We start from the raw sequence: 15,501 nt of genomic DNA on the forward strand, positions 1-15,501 counted from the left end.
TTTTTTTACTCAATCACAGTTTAAGAGCTGAAACATTTTTCGGTTGCACCTTGACGCAACATGGTTTGTTCCGACGATACCACTTTCATTTTAGATTTATTTGTCCACAACTCGAACATTTGTTTTTGCAGGTTAAACGACTCAAAATCCCCGTAAAACGTTTTATATATGAAATTATTAAAATCCCGTCACAGCAATTAACACTGTGTTGAAAATACGCTACAATTGTATTTGACTGTACTTGCCACCCCTGTTTAATCCCATTGGTTTTTCCCATCATGGACGCCATTCACTGACGGTAGATGTTGTTGCGCTTAAACATCAAAGATTTAAAAATGCAGCTAAAGCTCGTAGCGTTGAGCTCCTGTTCTCGGGGAACTGCTTCGTGTTGAGTGTTTATGTTCGTCAATGTGAGATAACAGCAGCGGATATTAACATGTAACTGTCAATCACACCGTTTGGGCCCCGCGAGCTCGTCCTCTCAAGCAGCCCTGCGTGAACGTGCATTTAGGTGCGTGTGCGCGCGGTGTTTGAGTGTGTCTCTGTGATGGAGAGATGCAGGTGAACAGAGAGAAGCAGAAGAAGCAGCAGCAGCACAGCATGTTGTTAACCACACTGTCCTCTGTCAGTTCCTCCAGGTAGCGGCAGGTCTCGCAGCATCATGAGTGAGCTGAAGGACTGCCCCCCACTCAAATACTACGACTTCAAGCCCGTCGAGCACGTCAAGGTGTGCCCCCGCTACACCGCTGTGCTGGGCCGATCGGAGGACGATGGGATCGGCATCGAGGAGCTGGACACCCTGCAGCTGGAGCTGGAGACGCTCCTGTCCTCGGCCAGCCGCCGCCTCCGAGCTCTGGAGGAGCAGAGACAGGTAGGAGAAGAAAACATGTGGTGCGCCCCAGATTTCAGTTCACCAGTACCTCTCCATCGTTTTCATCCACCCTCCCTGAGTTCAAACCTCTGCTGTGCCTCAGATCCTCACAGACTGGCAGGACAAGAAGGGAGACAAGCGGTTCCTGAAGCTGGGGAAAGACCCTGACCCCGCTGCCACGTCTCGCCATAAACCAAAGAAACAGAAGTTGGATGGCAAAGGCAGTCACGGACCAGGTCCTGGTCCCGGCAGACCCAAATCCAAAAACCTGCAGCCTAAAGTCCAAGAGTATGAATTCACAGATGATCCACAAGACATTCCCCGCACTCCTAAAAACGATGCTCCCAACAGGTCAGCAACAATGGCTCCTCATAATATCTCTTTGTTGAATATATTACAAGACTCTTGGAGTTTTTAAAGTGAAATAAGTAAAGCTGTATTTCTGTTAAGGTTTCTTGCATTTGATTTTTGTAACGTATATGTGTTTTCAGATTCTGGGCGTCAGTGGAGCCATATTGCGCTGATATCACAAATGAAGAGATACGATTGATAGAAGAGCTTCTGAAACCCCCAGAGGATGAAGCTGAGTACTTCAAAGTATGACCTTCACTCAGGGCATGACCAAAACGCTGTGTGTTTTTATTGTGTTAAATGGATTTTAAACTTCAGTCTTGCCTGTGCCAACTGTAGATTCCAGCACTGGGGAAACACTACTCTCAGCGTTGGGCTCAAGAGGATCTTTTAGAGGAGCAGAGGGAAGGAGCACGAGCCAATGACAAGAAGAAGAGCCTGATGGGAGGACCGTTGTCTGAACTGGATGCTAAAGGTGAGGGGAGACTGAAGCCTGAGCCTCCGAATGACCACGCCACACTGTGTCCATTACACATGCATGTGTCTCCCTCAACACTCTGTCATATTTAACAGATGTGGACTCAATGCTGAAAAAGTCAGAGTCCCAACATGAATCTCCAGAGGACGGCTGTCCCTTTGGTCCTCTCACTCAGCGTCTGCTCCAGGCCCTTGTTGAGGTCAGACTCTTTATTTTGATACCAAGTTTATACACTGAGAAAACTTTCATTAGTGGCTTTCCAAAGTATAAATGAATGAAAAATGATTTCGCCTTGACCGGTGACCATAATTATTGATATTGTTTGTTTTCCTTTCAGGAGAACATTATATCCCCCATGGAGGATTCTCCCATACCAGACATTTCCAGCAGGGATGCCAACGATGGTGCTGGAACGTCTCCTCGAAGCCAAGGGAAAGCTTTTAGGTATATGTGCTGCAGTATGTGAGCGAATGAACCTGCAGCATGATCTTCTGAATTCTCACCCATTTCCACACAAAAACCTCAGTGTCTCAAGTGGGATGTTAAAGGGATAGTTCACCGAAAAATTAAAATTCACCCATTATCTACTCACCACAATGCTGATGGAGGGGTGGGTGACGTGTTCGAGTCCACAAAACACTTAAAGAGTCTCAGGGGAGCAATATTATTTGTTTGTGTGTGGAGAGTTGTGTAACTGAAGCTCAATCAATGTGTGTAATCAGATTTGTAAATGTGTAAAATAATTTGTGTTTAGACTATTTGTGCATAATTGGAACTTGTAAACATGTAAATCATCTGTAAATGTGGTCATAGACATTAGAATATGTCCGCTTCACTTGCCATATCTCATTTTAGGTTAAACAAAATATTTTGGTTATGGACAAATTGCCACACGCATGAGTCACATCTGAGTTGCAACTGATAACTTATTAGAAGCTCTTGGTGCAAAACACTTAGCCTTTTCACTCACTAATATCTATGTATGCATTTACATAGTTGTCCACACGTGTACATATCTCAATACAGATTCTGAATACACATTTACAAATATGATTACGTGCACATGGATAAACATTATGAATAAAAAGTCTGGGTCTGATACAGTTAGACAATTCTCCAAACACACACACACAAATAATATTTTGCTCCACTTTATTTTCACAGAAACACAGGTGTTTGTCTAAATCAGGCTCACTTGCCATTGGTCAACAGCATTTGTTCATTAATGACACGTGTCATTTGGTCTTTCTCTCTGCAGCGTTCCTCACACACGTTCGCTGGAGGCGAGGATCAAAGAGGAGCTGGTAGCCCAGGGGCTGCTGGATTCTGAGGAACGACCTGGACCTGGAGGAGACTCAGAGGACGAGGTCCTGGCAGAACTGCAGAAGAGACAAGCAGAGCTCAAAGCTCTAAGTGCTCACAACAGAGCTCGCAAACAGGAGCTGCTCCGGTGAGGACACAGGCCTATAACCAAGACATTAACCGTAAAGTGAATAGTGTACAATTGGGTCTTTTTGTGATCAGCAGGTGGCATGAACTTCTTATTTAATGATGTTTCACAGGTTGGCAAAAGAGGAGATGCGCAAGCAGGAGCTGAGGCAGAGAGTCAGGGTGTCTGACAACGAGGTGATGGAGGGATTCCGGCGGATCATGGCAGCCAGGCAGAAGAAACGCACTCCAACCAAGAAGGAGAAGGACCAGGCCTGGAAGGCGCTGAAGGAGAGGGAAAGTATCCTCAAGCTACTGGATGGATAGAAGAAGAAGAAGAAGCTCGTGTTTGGTTTCTGTTGGAAGCATTATTTTCCCGACAAAGATCAGACAGCTGTAACATGGTCAGTGAGCAGCTGTATCTAAGATAATGAATGATGCAGTTTACTGCAGGTGAACATGATTTGAGTAGAAACATCTGCAGCAGTATTTTTATGTCGTGTACAACAGAAAGATAAAATGATCATTAACACTTTGTAAACAGGCTTTTTTTTCTCCTTTTGTTGAATTTTTTTCTTTTGTGTGTGAATTTTTTTATGTTGACTTTTATTTTGTTTACTATTGTAATGTTATAAAAAATACACATGAATATTTGAATAAATCAGTACCACTTATAGACCATTGTTGTATGTGTGAGACAAAGGAATCAGAGCAGATGCATCATGCATTAGTGCTGCAGTGTTTTTAGTCCTAATGAAGAGTATCCTTGGCAACTGTCAACATTTACTTGGCTCTATGGGGGATCCTTGATTTACAATTAGTCCTGATTATGGCATAGAGTCAGATAGAGCATCTATCTGGATATATCAACTGAAGCTTATAACTCCAGATTTATGTCCTACCTAACCGGATATGTAACTTAAAAATAGTAACAATAATGTTTATCTGTTTTATAGAGGCTTTATAGAGTCATCCTTTTTTCCCCCTGGTCAACAGTCATGTGTTCTTTCTAAAGCAATTACTGATTGCAGATGACATGAACAATAGCACATACATGACTATTGGGGAATAATTTCCCAGAGGTAGCATGCTCCTACTTAATAGCCTTGATAAATGGTAGGTATTTATTTACCTACACAGAAAGCACTTCACAGTAAAGTTTAGCCTTTCAGCCGATCTCAACTGAAGTTTAGCACCTACAATTAAATTATGTGGGTGACTGGAGAAAGTTTTTCATTTCTTTAATTTACTTGCCCATATAACTCAGAACCATGGAGCAGTGTATGTTAATACACTCTGATGGAACATACATGTAAGAAAAACATAGTGAACACATTCATGCTAAAAAAAATGTTGATGATGCACAAGAATGTGAAGCATAAAGTGATTTTGAGCAAAAAACACGTGAATAATAAAATATATAATACACAGGTAATCTACAGAGGATACTAATGTGCAAATTCACTTCTTTACTTAGTTATTACAGAGTTAATATTATGGTAACGTCACTGCAACAATAGGAATGGACCATTTGGTCAATTATTGAGCAACTGCGTCATGTATTTCCAACCTGTTGACACAGTTAGGTTTTTTTATTTATATGATATGTTATTACCTTAAATTTTGCAGCATATAATGTGTGAATACACCAAATAACGTTAAGAAATTAGTCAATATTCTCAGATGGATGGAAGTGTTTGTTTTCAGTTTCCCTCTCTAAGAAGACATCCGCCAATGCCCAACAGTCCCCTTACATCCAATCAAGATACAATCGAGCCAGATGTTTTTCATCATAATTTCTTGTTAAATTCCTCCCAAAAATTGCTATGTTAAAGATCCTGGATCTGCCCCCTGAAATGAATCTGTTCCTAAACTTAATGGGTTCTTTCTTGGTCCATACCCCAACCCTTCCACCAAGTTTGAATCAATTCAGTGCAGTTCTTGTTGTGTAACCCTGCTTTGCATTTTACAGACTTACCGCTAGGTGGCAGTCATTGTCTTCTGACTGTTAGGGCCCATCAACATTGACCCAGCAGTGAGCCTGTGGTTGACTGATGCTGCCTCCTCAGAGTTCCTGTGTGTGTTTGGTGTGTGTCCAGTCTTTAACATATCCTCACTGATCTTGATCTCAGGATAAAGCCGGAGACTGTGTGTCTCACAGTGTGCAGCTGCGTGCCGGGCTCCCTCAGTTCATCTGCCCAGTGACACACCAGCACAGTTATCCACAGCTATCTGACCATCAATGCAACAATCAGACACACCACACCGTCACATGGTCACAGCAGCTCCCACATCACTGCAGCATTCAGTATCAAAACCTGCTGAAAAGTGAGGAGACCTGTCTCTTAGGATTTAATCTTTAAATGTTTTGCAGCCAACTACCATGTGAGTCAGGAGGCTTTTGCAATACAAACCATTTTACAAACCGATAAACAGAACAGGTGCCACTAGGATGATGGTAGGTAAAAAATATACCTGAACACCTGCAGATTATTTTATAATTCGAATCCCTACCGCTGAAACAGTTGTAATTCCAGTCTAGAGAGTTCTGTTATGGTCATGATAGTGATACTAATATTTTACATCAGTTTTAAAAAGGTTATGCTGCCCTCTGGGAATAAAACAGCACAGTACTGGACCATGCGCAGCCTAAGGTAACTGTGGCTCTGGAGTCAGAGCGGGTCGTCCACTAACCAGAAGATCGGTGGCTCGATCCCCTGGCTCCCTGGCATTCCTGTCTTTGGGCAAGATACTGAACTAAAGTACAGACAGTGTCTGAATGGTGTGTGATAAAGAAATAATACATGCATGTGTATGTGAATGGGTGAATGTGACTTGTAGTGTAAAATTCTTTGAATGATGGACAACACTGTTTGTTTATCAGAGACACCCTCTCTACGCTTAACAGTTAAAACCTTCCCTTTTGTTAAAGTGCATATTTAGAGCTGGTTCTGGTCCGTCTCAGACAAGCTCTTAGTTCTGCTGCCATGGGCCTAGATTGTCTGAGGACACGTCACACATGGAGCTCCTCCTCCAGTAGTTTTTCTTCACTCTATAGTCAAGGGTTAAGGACAGAGGCTGTCACATGTTGTACAGATTATTAACCCTTATGAGGCAATACAATTTTAGTCGCACGACACAAACAAGATCTGATTATTTTTGATTTGGCATTTTAGATCACTTAACAAGAAAACCCCTTTTTCCCTTTATCTGTGTTGAATCTGTGTGTTTATACAGTATACGCTGTGATGACGAGACCGTTGGTGGACCCTGACTAAATTCAATATAATACATGTACATAATACAACCATGTTTTCAGAAAGATGGTTGACTGATTAAACAATAAAAAAAAAAGAGCCTCCACTTTTCCATGGAGCCAGACTGGAAGCAACAATGGCCCAATCATAATATAACCCCCCTACCCTTCAGACCAGCGTCCTCAATGCAAATTCATAATGCCATCAACCCATGTGTATGAAAGCTTTTAATATCCCTCTGAATCCGTCTCACAGGTGAATGGAGGCTGAATAGACGGCTGTGGCGGCCCCTCGAGGGTGGGCGTACCACACCGGGCCTTTGTTGCATTTGTTGTCATTAGACTTCCACTGAAGGGCAGGTGGGTTTTGTGTTGATACACGCTGCTGATACACGCTCAGTGATGCTCATCCGATGTTTGCATATCCCATATTGAGCTGTTTTCTTTTTTAAAGGCCCGGCCAGACTTCTTTTGACAACCCAGGTGGTGTGTCCCTGAGGGATCGTGTGTGTGTGAGGCTCCAGCAGCTCCACTCCATCACGTACAGCCCTCTCCTCTCCCCATGTGAAATTCAGCTGCGTGGTGAGCTACTTCGCTCCTCTCTGTCACGGCCTGTAAACCTTTACGGCTGTTTGAAGAAGAGGGCTCGCCACCGGAGGGTCTAGAATAATCTGGCAAAAGACGCACAGCGGCTACAAGTCTCAAAGCCTTTTCCTATCTCCTCAGGCAAACATGAGAAGACAAATAAATACAGAGTAAATGGAGCACTATCAAATGGGCAGGCTGCCTGTTTTGTGTTATGCGTTTACATATGCACATTCACACACACACACACACACACACACACACACACATTTATCTATGCCACTATCTGCCCAGACCTCCTGTCAGTGGGGGCTACTTTGTCCATTGGCTCTTTGTTTTCCCAGTTTGTTCGAACTATGTTTCTTTCTCTGGGGCTTCCCTCCTACTCCACCTCCGTCCCTGCGTTCCTGAGCTGGTACCGAGCACAAACAGAGAGAAGCTCTTTCTCACACACACACACACACACACACACACAAACAAACACACTGGGAGATAGAGAGGAGCGATACATATGGTTAAAGGGATTTTAACATAAATCTGTTGATCCTTTATCCAAATGCTATGTCAGCTCTCATGATGGATTGAATGAGCGTATGTGACAGAGATACAGACAGAGGTTGAGACAGCTGCTGAGGACCGCTGCTCCTCTGACAGGAGCCTCTGTACGGCCAGGCCACGCCTCGGCTCTTCTCCTGCACAGAGAACTATTGTCTTCATGGCTGCTTCCACTATTCTGATGTCATGGTTTGTCCTTCCACAACGAGCTGCTGTTGCTGTTGTGGAGAAAACTTGACAGACCCTTTAGCCTGGAGCCAGAAGCACAAACGACTGTATGGACAAATGGGAAGATAGAAGATAGTACCATTAGTGCTGAATACACAAAAACCCTCCTGTGCTCTGCCCTCTCTGAACACTCCTTTACCTCAGCCCTGTTTTGAATCTCATTTGGTTCTGATTTGCATGGCAGTTGATGCTTCTCTTGTGTGACTCCTGAATCTGGCAGCTGATATGCAAATCAAATAGTTTTTGCCTCCTTCAACCTCACCTGTTATGCCCATCGTGAAGTAAATATAAAGATTCTTGGGTTCTCCTTTCCAGGCCTGTCATGAATCAAGGGTATTCTGTACAAGACAAGCACAGTCAGCCACAGACAAGTCATTAACTTAACAGTATTAGAGGCAACAAGCCCAGGCAGACAGGACTCGCCTATTCATTGTAGGGGCGTTATTAACCATTCATGTGGCAACCACTTAGACTGAAATACTTCTTCTTCTATTGGTACATGACCATGAAATAAGATGCACATGTTCATTCTCCCTAGAAAATGACACCAAATGACTTATCTCCTGGCTCCTTTTTTGTAACATCAGCAAGTTGACAATGATGGGATTAATGAAATATCTCTACAACTACTGGATGAATTCATGTAAAACCTGGGACACATGTTCATGGTGCCCAGAGGATTAACCCCAGTGATGTTAGTGATCCTCTTACATTTCCACTGGTGCCTCCATCAGGTTGAACATTATACTTTATTATAACGTCAGTGTGAGCATGTTAGCGTGCTGATTTTAGTATTTAGTTCAAAGTACAACTGTACTGAAGCACATTCTCAGCACATGTTTACTTAGGGTTTTATAAATCTGAAGTCGAGCCCAGAATTTGTAGCTTTTTCCCCTCAGTGACACAGTCTCCTGAGTGCTGACACAGACATTAGTGTTTGACCGTGTATATTATGTATGTATGAGTACTCAAAACTGTGCATATTTACAATATTTTGGCACAATGTATGCCAGATTGTACTTGAAAACCAATTAAAGGAATTAGAGGGAAATTCAAAGTAGAAATAAGAGGCACAGAGATAGGTGAATAGGAGAGCGCCATGTTGGAGTGCTGTTTGTCACTGGCTGTAAATTTGGACAGCAGAGGTCAAAGCTGTTGAGAAATGTGCTTTGCTGTGGAGATAAGGTCAGATAGCAGAGGTATGTAGAGGAGACATATAGGAGGACTATGTATGGGCATATTTCAACATAGATTCACAGAGTCTGCCACTGGTCAATGGGCAAATTGGAACAGGAGGAATTGGAAAAGACCCATCTGGTGGTTTTGGGACATCACAAAGGTCAATTGTCTCCTCCTCATGTGGCTGGATGATAACCTGCTCCCTTCTTGGGACTTCCTCACCACTGGAGGACGTTTGGGAAATGAGCAAGGCCCGACACTGTGGATAACAGTCTGCGAGGAGCGGAGGAGACACGATGAAACACTTCTCTCACTACCCACCACTTCTCTCATCATCCTCCCTCCATCCTCTCCCCATCTCTCTTTCGTTTGGTCTGCTCTGTTATTATCGTCCAGATCATTATCAGCCCCGCTCTCCCCTCACTGCGATGCAGAGGAGGGCCAGTCGTCCAAAAGGCTCTGGTGAGATTATTTAACAGCAGCAACACAAGAGGAGGGGAGAGGAGAAGAAGGAAGACAAGAGGCCCAATAAAGTCTGTCTAAATATAGAGGCAGCAGAGCCTTTTTTCCCTTGTCCTTATAAAGAGCTGCTGGTAAATCCGGGTGGACTTCAGCCTCCTTGCTGCACTGAGCACTGATCACTCCCTCCAGGATCAGGAACAGAACTGTTGGTGCATGGACACACACACACAAACACACAGGGCTACTTTGTTTTATGAGAGAGAGAGAGAGAGGACGGGGAGCTTAGAGTTTTGGTTTTTTTAAACAAGGGGGCAAATCATATCTGATGGAACATACTAAAATAGGAGAGGTTTGAGGAAACCTCCACAAAGACATGATGGGAGAAAAAAGGGATAGAGGGAGAAAGGTTCCTGGGCCTGAGAGTTCAAGACGGTGCAGGAGATTAGGATCAAAGACACAGATGAATTTGTGGACAGAAATATCTCAGAGGGTGGATTGTACAATAGAATTTATATTAACACAAGCTCTGTCCGGAAAAATGCCCCTTTTTGGTTCTCACTCAGTCTGACTTCTCCAATCCTATATCTGACTTATACTATTTTGTTTGTTGTCTTCTAAACTTTGTTCTGTCTGAAAGTGACAGTCAGACATTTTGGGAAACATGCTTATTTGTTTGCCAATAGTTGGATTTGAAGTACGAAGTCCAATGAATGAATCCACTCTCATCTCTAAAGGGCAAAAATGAAACTACAGATGGCAGCTGTTAGCTTGGCTAAGCTTTTGTAGTTTTCTTCTTGCCTTTGTCATATTCAGCCTATAATAAGTGGGGTTAGGGCTATCAGCAGTCAGGACATTGCTTTCTGTCCTGGTCAGAGAACTAAGGTGAAATTTGTCTGGGGTGTTGTGGATTTCTGATAGTTGTGATTTGTCAACAAACCACTAGCAGTCACAGGAAGAACATATAAACTCCACACAGAAAGACCAAGAACCTCAGCACCCCAATCAATAACTTTCTGAAAGTTAGAATGATGAAGTTCTTCCTTTCCTGCTGACATTACATGAATGCATCATATGTGGTGGACTATTTCTTGGCCTGGCAACTACACTTTGATGACAAGACTACAGGAGGTCACCGCTCTGAGCCAAGAAATAGTCCAGCACATAACCATGTCTAAAACCACAACATGTCTATTGTTATTCAAAAATAAATTGATATAGCATCATTCGATTAGCTTTAGTGATGGTGCAGAGCCAGGATAGCTGCTACCAGTCTTTGTGCTAATCTAAGCTAACCAGCTGGTGGCTTTAGCTTCATATTTACAAGATATAAGGAGATTATGTTTTCATCATAATCTTCATTATGTTAGCAGCATTACACAGAAACTATTGGACGGATTACCATGAAGCCTGGGGGAGGAGCATTGTGAGACAGGGCTTCTTTTTTTTTTACATTTTCACTGATTGCCTGGGGAATAATTCATGGTTCTTGATGAAGAACTCTGGCACACTGATATTTTTGAGTTTGTGAAATTTGGTGCAGCTTGATTGATTTAGGGGGACTGCTGGGCCTTGACGGAGTAGTGCGCTCTACAGAGTGCCATTCTAGCTGCTGTATGGATATAAGAGATGTGTCAGTCTTTTTACTTAACTCTCAGCAAGACAACAAACTTGTGTGTTTGAATGTTTATGCGGCCTTTCTCCAAATTGGCATGCATAGAAACATTACAACTTTACTAACAACGTTATTTGCTATACCTGAATTACTGTTCAGACGGGAACATGTATGATTAGTTGAACACAATCAGGCTCTGATCAGCACATAAAAGCGACCTCTTCACTCAGGTCCTCTCCCTCAGGAGAATTAAAAAACAGCTGCGTCATCAGTGTAGGTGACTAATGTGATCTCACATCCTACGCACTGTTGCTGTCTGTCTGAAGAGCACTTATCAGCGATGGCCTGTTGTGCTGTGTGACATCGGCAGCTGCTCTCCACAGCCTATCTCTCATTAAATAACAGCCTGAGTGATATACATGTCGTTTGCTGGTTAACACACACCAAACATTTGTTTCAAGAGGAAACGCAGAAGCAGGTCATTGCACACAGACAGAGATGAAATGTTTGCTACGCTGTGTGGAGCAAACAAGAGGTCATTTTCACAGCTGTCCTCGTATACCAGCGGTGACAGCCAAAGGTTCAGAAGTCAGGCAGGGGAAAAACGGTTCACTGTATGTTTAACATCCTCTTTTACACCTGTTGCTTACTGTTCCCTGTGGTGTGCTGTCTGTGACACACAAACACACACACACACACACACACACACACACACTCACGACACAAAGTGATTTCATTGTAGCTGACTGAGCTGATATCGTGCTCCAAACGCAAGACAAGAAAACCTGCATAACATCACACACATACAGACTCTCACACACGGAACATCAGCATTTGTTACGTAAGAGCTTCTCCTTCGACAGACAGCACAGTCCACAGTGTTAAACTCTACATGAGAGAGAAAATGGGTATAATTCCTGCACATGACCTCTTGGCTGAAATGGATCGATCTGTGTGTGTGTGGTTGTGCGTGTGTGTGCGTGGGTGTGTGTGTGTCAATTGGATGTATTACAAGCCCCACTGAGAGAGGAAGCTCAGCTGTCAGTAGTTGTCAGTCTCTGGGCCCCTCTCGCTCTCTCTCTCTCTCTCTTTTTTTGCTGATCCTGTTGCTGTTAACCTCACTCACCCTCCCTTTTTCCTTTTCCTCCCTTCCACCTCTCTTCGGCCCCCCCTAAAATGGGGGTTGGCTGGGTTGAGGTGGAGACACTGCTTGTTAGTAAAAGCATGTTGGCCAGAGATAAGGAAATATGGCACACGCACACTCACACATGCAAACATACTAATGGGTTGAATACATGATGAAGAAAAACACACAAACACACATATTATTTAAAGTTCAAGACATATTCTGTGGTGTAATGTAAGGGCTGTGACCTTGCTTCCCCATTGGGTTGAGCTTCTCTCTCCTCTCTTGTCTTCTCACACTCTCTCCACCGCCGTGTCTCACCCCGTGCAGGGTGTTACTCATGCTACATTAGCTGCTCACATGCAGAATGACACTGAACAAGCAGCTTCTCTCAGCAGAGCTTGCTCCAGGTTCGGTGGGGGTGAAATCTTCTCTGCGTCTGCATGCCGACACAGTCAGGCTGCTGGGGTGTGAAGCGGGCATGAGTGGAGGATGTGAGGCTGGACGCCTCTGTGGCGCCCCGACTACACTTGGGAAGATGTGGGAAAAGGGGTTATTGTTGAGGGGAGATGGGGGGTGGATGTCTGAGCTGGTGATTACAACACAGCTCTGATGAACCTCCCCAGGCTCTGCTTGAGTGAGACAAACTCAGATCAAGTTACACTGGAGACTCAAATATTCAGAAGGTAGACAGGAGTAAAGATAACAACTGCCATTCTAACAGGATACATAAACTACATATCCACAAATGCCTGGTTTCCTGAGATAAATGTAGTCATTGTAATTCAATCCAAGAGCAACCTGTTGAAGATGTCGTTCAGTCTGACCAACTAACTGATTACATTAACTTAGATAAACTTAAGCACACACTATCAGTTCGAGATGGTATTATGTCCTCTGGCACATGTCATCATCACCAGCCCCGGTAGAAGTGCCAGATCGAACTGGAGGCGTGAGAGTGGCATGTGGATTCACTGGAGCAGCTGATAAAACGAGTCCATGAGTTGCAATCCAGCTGACACACCACCGTCCTGGATGTACACTATTATGAAAAGAATTATCAGTTTGTCAAGAGTACAGTATATACAATATTCAGTGCAATATTTTCTAGCAACAATATCACTTTCTGATTCTACTACAGTGACTTATTTGCGGTGAAATTGCAGTTGCATTCTTTTGATGGCCAGAACAACTCTAAGCAATTAAAGGATACAGGGAACATTTTAAAAGAGGAGACATTTATCCTCTTGCAAATGAAAAGTTAGATTCCTCCCAAAAAGAATGTACCCTTGTTTAATTTGATGCACCAAGGGAGTTTGCCTGTTCAGTCTCAGTTAGTGTGACTAGTATTTCATGGTGGCTAATGTTTCATAGTATTAGCACATGGCATATTGCTAATGTTGTGACTATTTTCTATGGGCCTCATACTGTTACAGTATATTACAGTTATGTGCATAGACTGCACATAATGATGGATGTCTTCACTTTCTCCCACTATCCAGAAATATAGCAGATACGAACGCTGCCATCTTGCACATTTGGAGCCACAGTCTGTGCAGTAGCGATCGGGGGAGCCACATTAGCGAGTTCCCACTGATACATACACTCGACCAATGTCAATTATACGTTTCATTGTGTTTTAATAGCATCAAATAACTGAGAACATTTTATTTGATGTGTACTTGTCTACTTTTTTTAACTTGGCCCATGTCCCACCCACTAACATGGAGGAGGCTGGGTCTTTGACCTATACTCCAGCCACCAGCAAGTCTTTGGTTTCAATTTGGGGAGCAGTCAAGTCATCCATCTTGATTTGAAACCCCTGGGCAAATGTTACGTAGCTTCACTTGAAGGGTTAGGACGTGATTTTTAGCCACACTCCACCATGTTCTTTTCCAGCTGCAGTTGCATCCCTGACCAGACTCTGTCCACTTGCTGTCAAAAACGACAATCCCACAAGGACAAAGGGACATGTTTACATAGAACACACCAGTGTGTTGCTTTCAGCAGCTGCAATGAGTCCAGTTTTACCCGCTGAACTGGTTGAATATCTCTGAACTCACGTGAGCGTGTTATACTTTATTTAGCAGCTTTCAGCCAGTTGAACTGCTTTTAAACCTTATTTCCTAATTATTATTATTATTATCCTTGTTTCGGATTGAAACATAAGAGTTTCACTCCTACATTAACTCTCCAATCATTGTAATTTCCCCCAAAACTTCATCAGATACTTACAATAGTTTATAGAGCCTTGATAGTAAATCTGGCCAGTCCTACATCTCATTTGGCTTGGACTGTAATACATAAACAAAGTTAATACACCAAAAATGAAAACATTTGTACGCAGTTGTATATTTGACCTTCAAATTAAATCTATCACTGACACTCTTAATTGTGTGTATTCATTGTGCTTTCCTACAAATCAAACTGTCTAAACAGAGACTTTTCCCCTTCACATACTGACTGTCTCCCAGACCTGTCCATGTTATCTAAATGGGTTATTGGTGCACGGGAAAAGGCCATGGGTGATGGTTGGTGTCTGGTTGTTTCTTTCAAGAGCCTGTGTAAATATAGCTCTAATCTGAGGCCTATCTGATGCCACAGCATTGACACTCCCCAGGCCCAGATAGAGCCATGCAAGACAGGACTCTGACACGTCACACACACGCAGGAGGATCTGGAGGTTGGGCCAGTCAGGTGTAAAATACTCGGCTTGAGTTTAAGGATCCATTTAATAAGGGAACATTTCCATGAAATGATATGAATTCATGGTCATAGCCCATGACAATATAATGAGCAATCGTAATTAATTGCTATTTATAATTCTCAACAAAGCATCTGTTTACAAATGGAGCTCCCTGTGCGCTCATAACTATAATATAATTTCAGATGTATGGCTCTAAAAGGTTCTACTTAACTTTGTGAAGATGTTTTTAATCATGAAATTAACACATTATTGTATGTCATGTAATTGCATGTATTCATGCAATCAGGCAATTGATTAGCTTGGACACAGCAAACACAACAGTATTGTAGACTTTTCAGTTGAGCTTAAAATGTTACAGTATTTGTCGTGTATATATGTATGCATATAGAAATGATGTAGATTATATGTTTAGTATTAGGGCCACTTAAATGGAAAAAAAATTCTGAAAAAATAAGGTAGAAATATCACAAGAATAATATATTTAAAAAATTAAGAATGTAGAACATATTGTTAAGTTATACTCTAGTGTAGTTTTCCCAAATGACAAAATATGTAATCAGTACATCAGCATCACATAAGCATAAGTATTAGGATTTTATAAAGATTGAGCAAGAAACTGTATCTGACAAAAGAATCAAACTTGTTTCTCTAGAAACAATGAGA

General features: G+C 42.7%; 1 protein-coding gene across 3 annotated transcripts; it reads left to right on the forward strand.

Moving 5' to 3' along the window:
• The first annotated feature begins 147 nt into the window (after positions 1 to 147).
• Positions 148 to 3,804, forward strand: tada3l (transcriptional adaptor 3 (NGG1 homolog, yeast)-like). Of its 3 annotated transcripts, none has more exons than XM_020086882.2 (9): positions 148 to 298; positions 630 to 871; positions 975 to 1,222; positions 1,363 to 1,468; positions 1,562 to 1,697; positions 1,796 to 1,899; positions 2,038 to 2,144; positions 2,959 to 3,150; positions 3,263 to 3,804. In XM_020086882.2, exons 2-9 carry the CDS (start codon positions 662 to 664, stop codon positions 3,453 to 3,455), a joined length of 1,296 nt encoding a protein of 431 aa, XP_019942441.1. In that variant the 5' UTR covers positions 148 to 298; positions 630 to 661; the 3' UTR covers positions 3,456 to 3,804. The 3 variants fall into 3 exon arrangements, with proteins under 3 accessions (XP_019942441.1, XP_019942443.1, XP_019942442.1); XM_020086884.2 differs by having other exon boundaries at positions 262 to 561; XM_020086883.2 differs by having other exon boundaries at positions 262 to 511.
• Positions 3,805 to 15,501: the final 11,697 nt, after the last annotated feature.

Source organism: Paralichthys olivaceus, chromosome 2, assembly GCF_024713975.1.
Source record: "Paralichthys olivaceus isolate ysfri-2021 chromosome 2, ASM2471397v2, whole genome shotgun sequence".
Taxonomy (NCBI): domain Eukaryota; kingdom Metazoa; phylum Chordata; class Actinopteri; order Pleuronectiformes; family Paralichthyidae; genus Paralichthys; species Paralichthys olivaceus.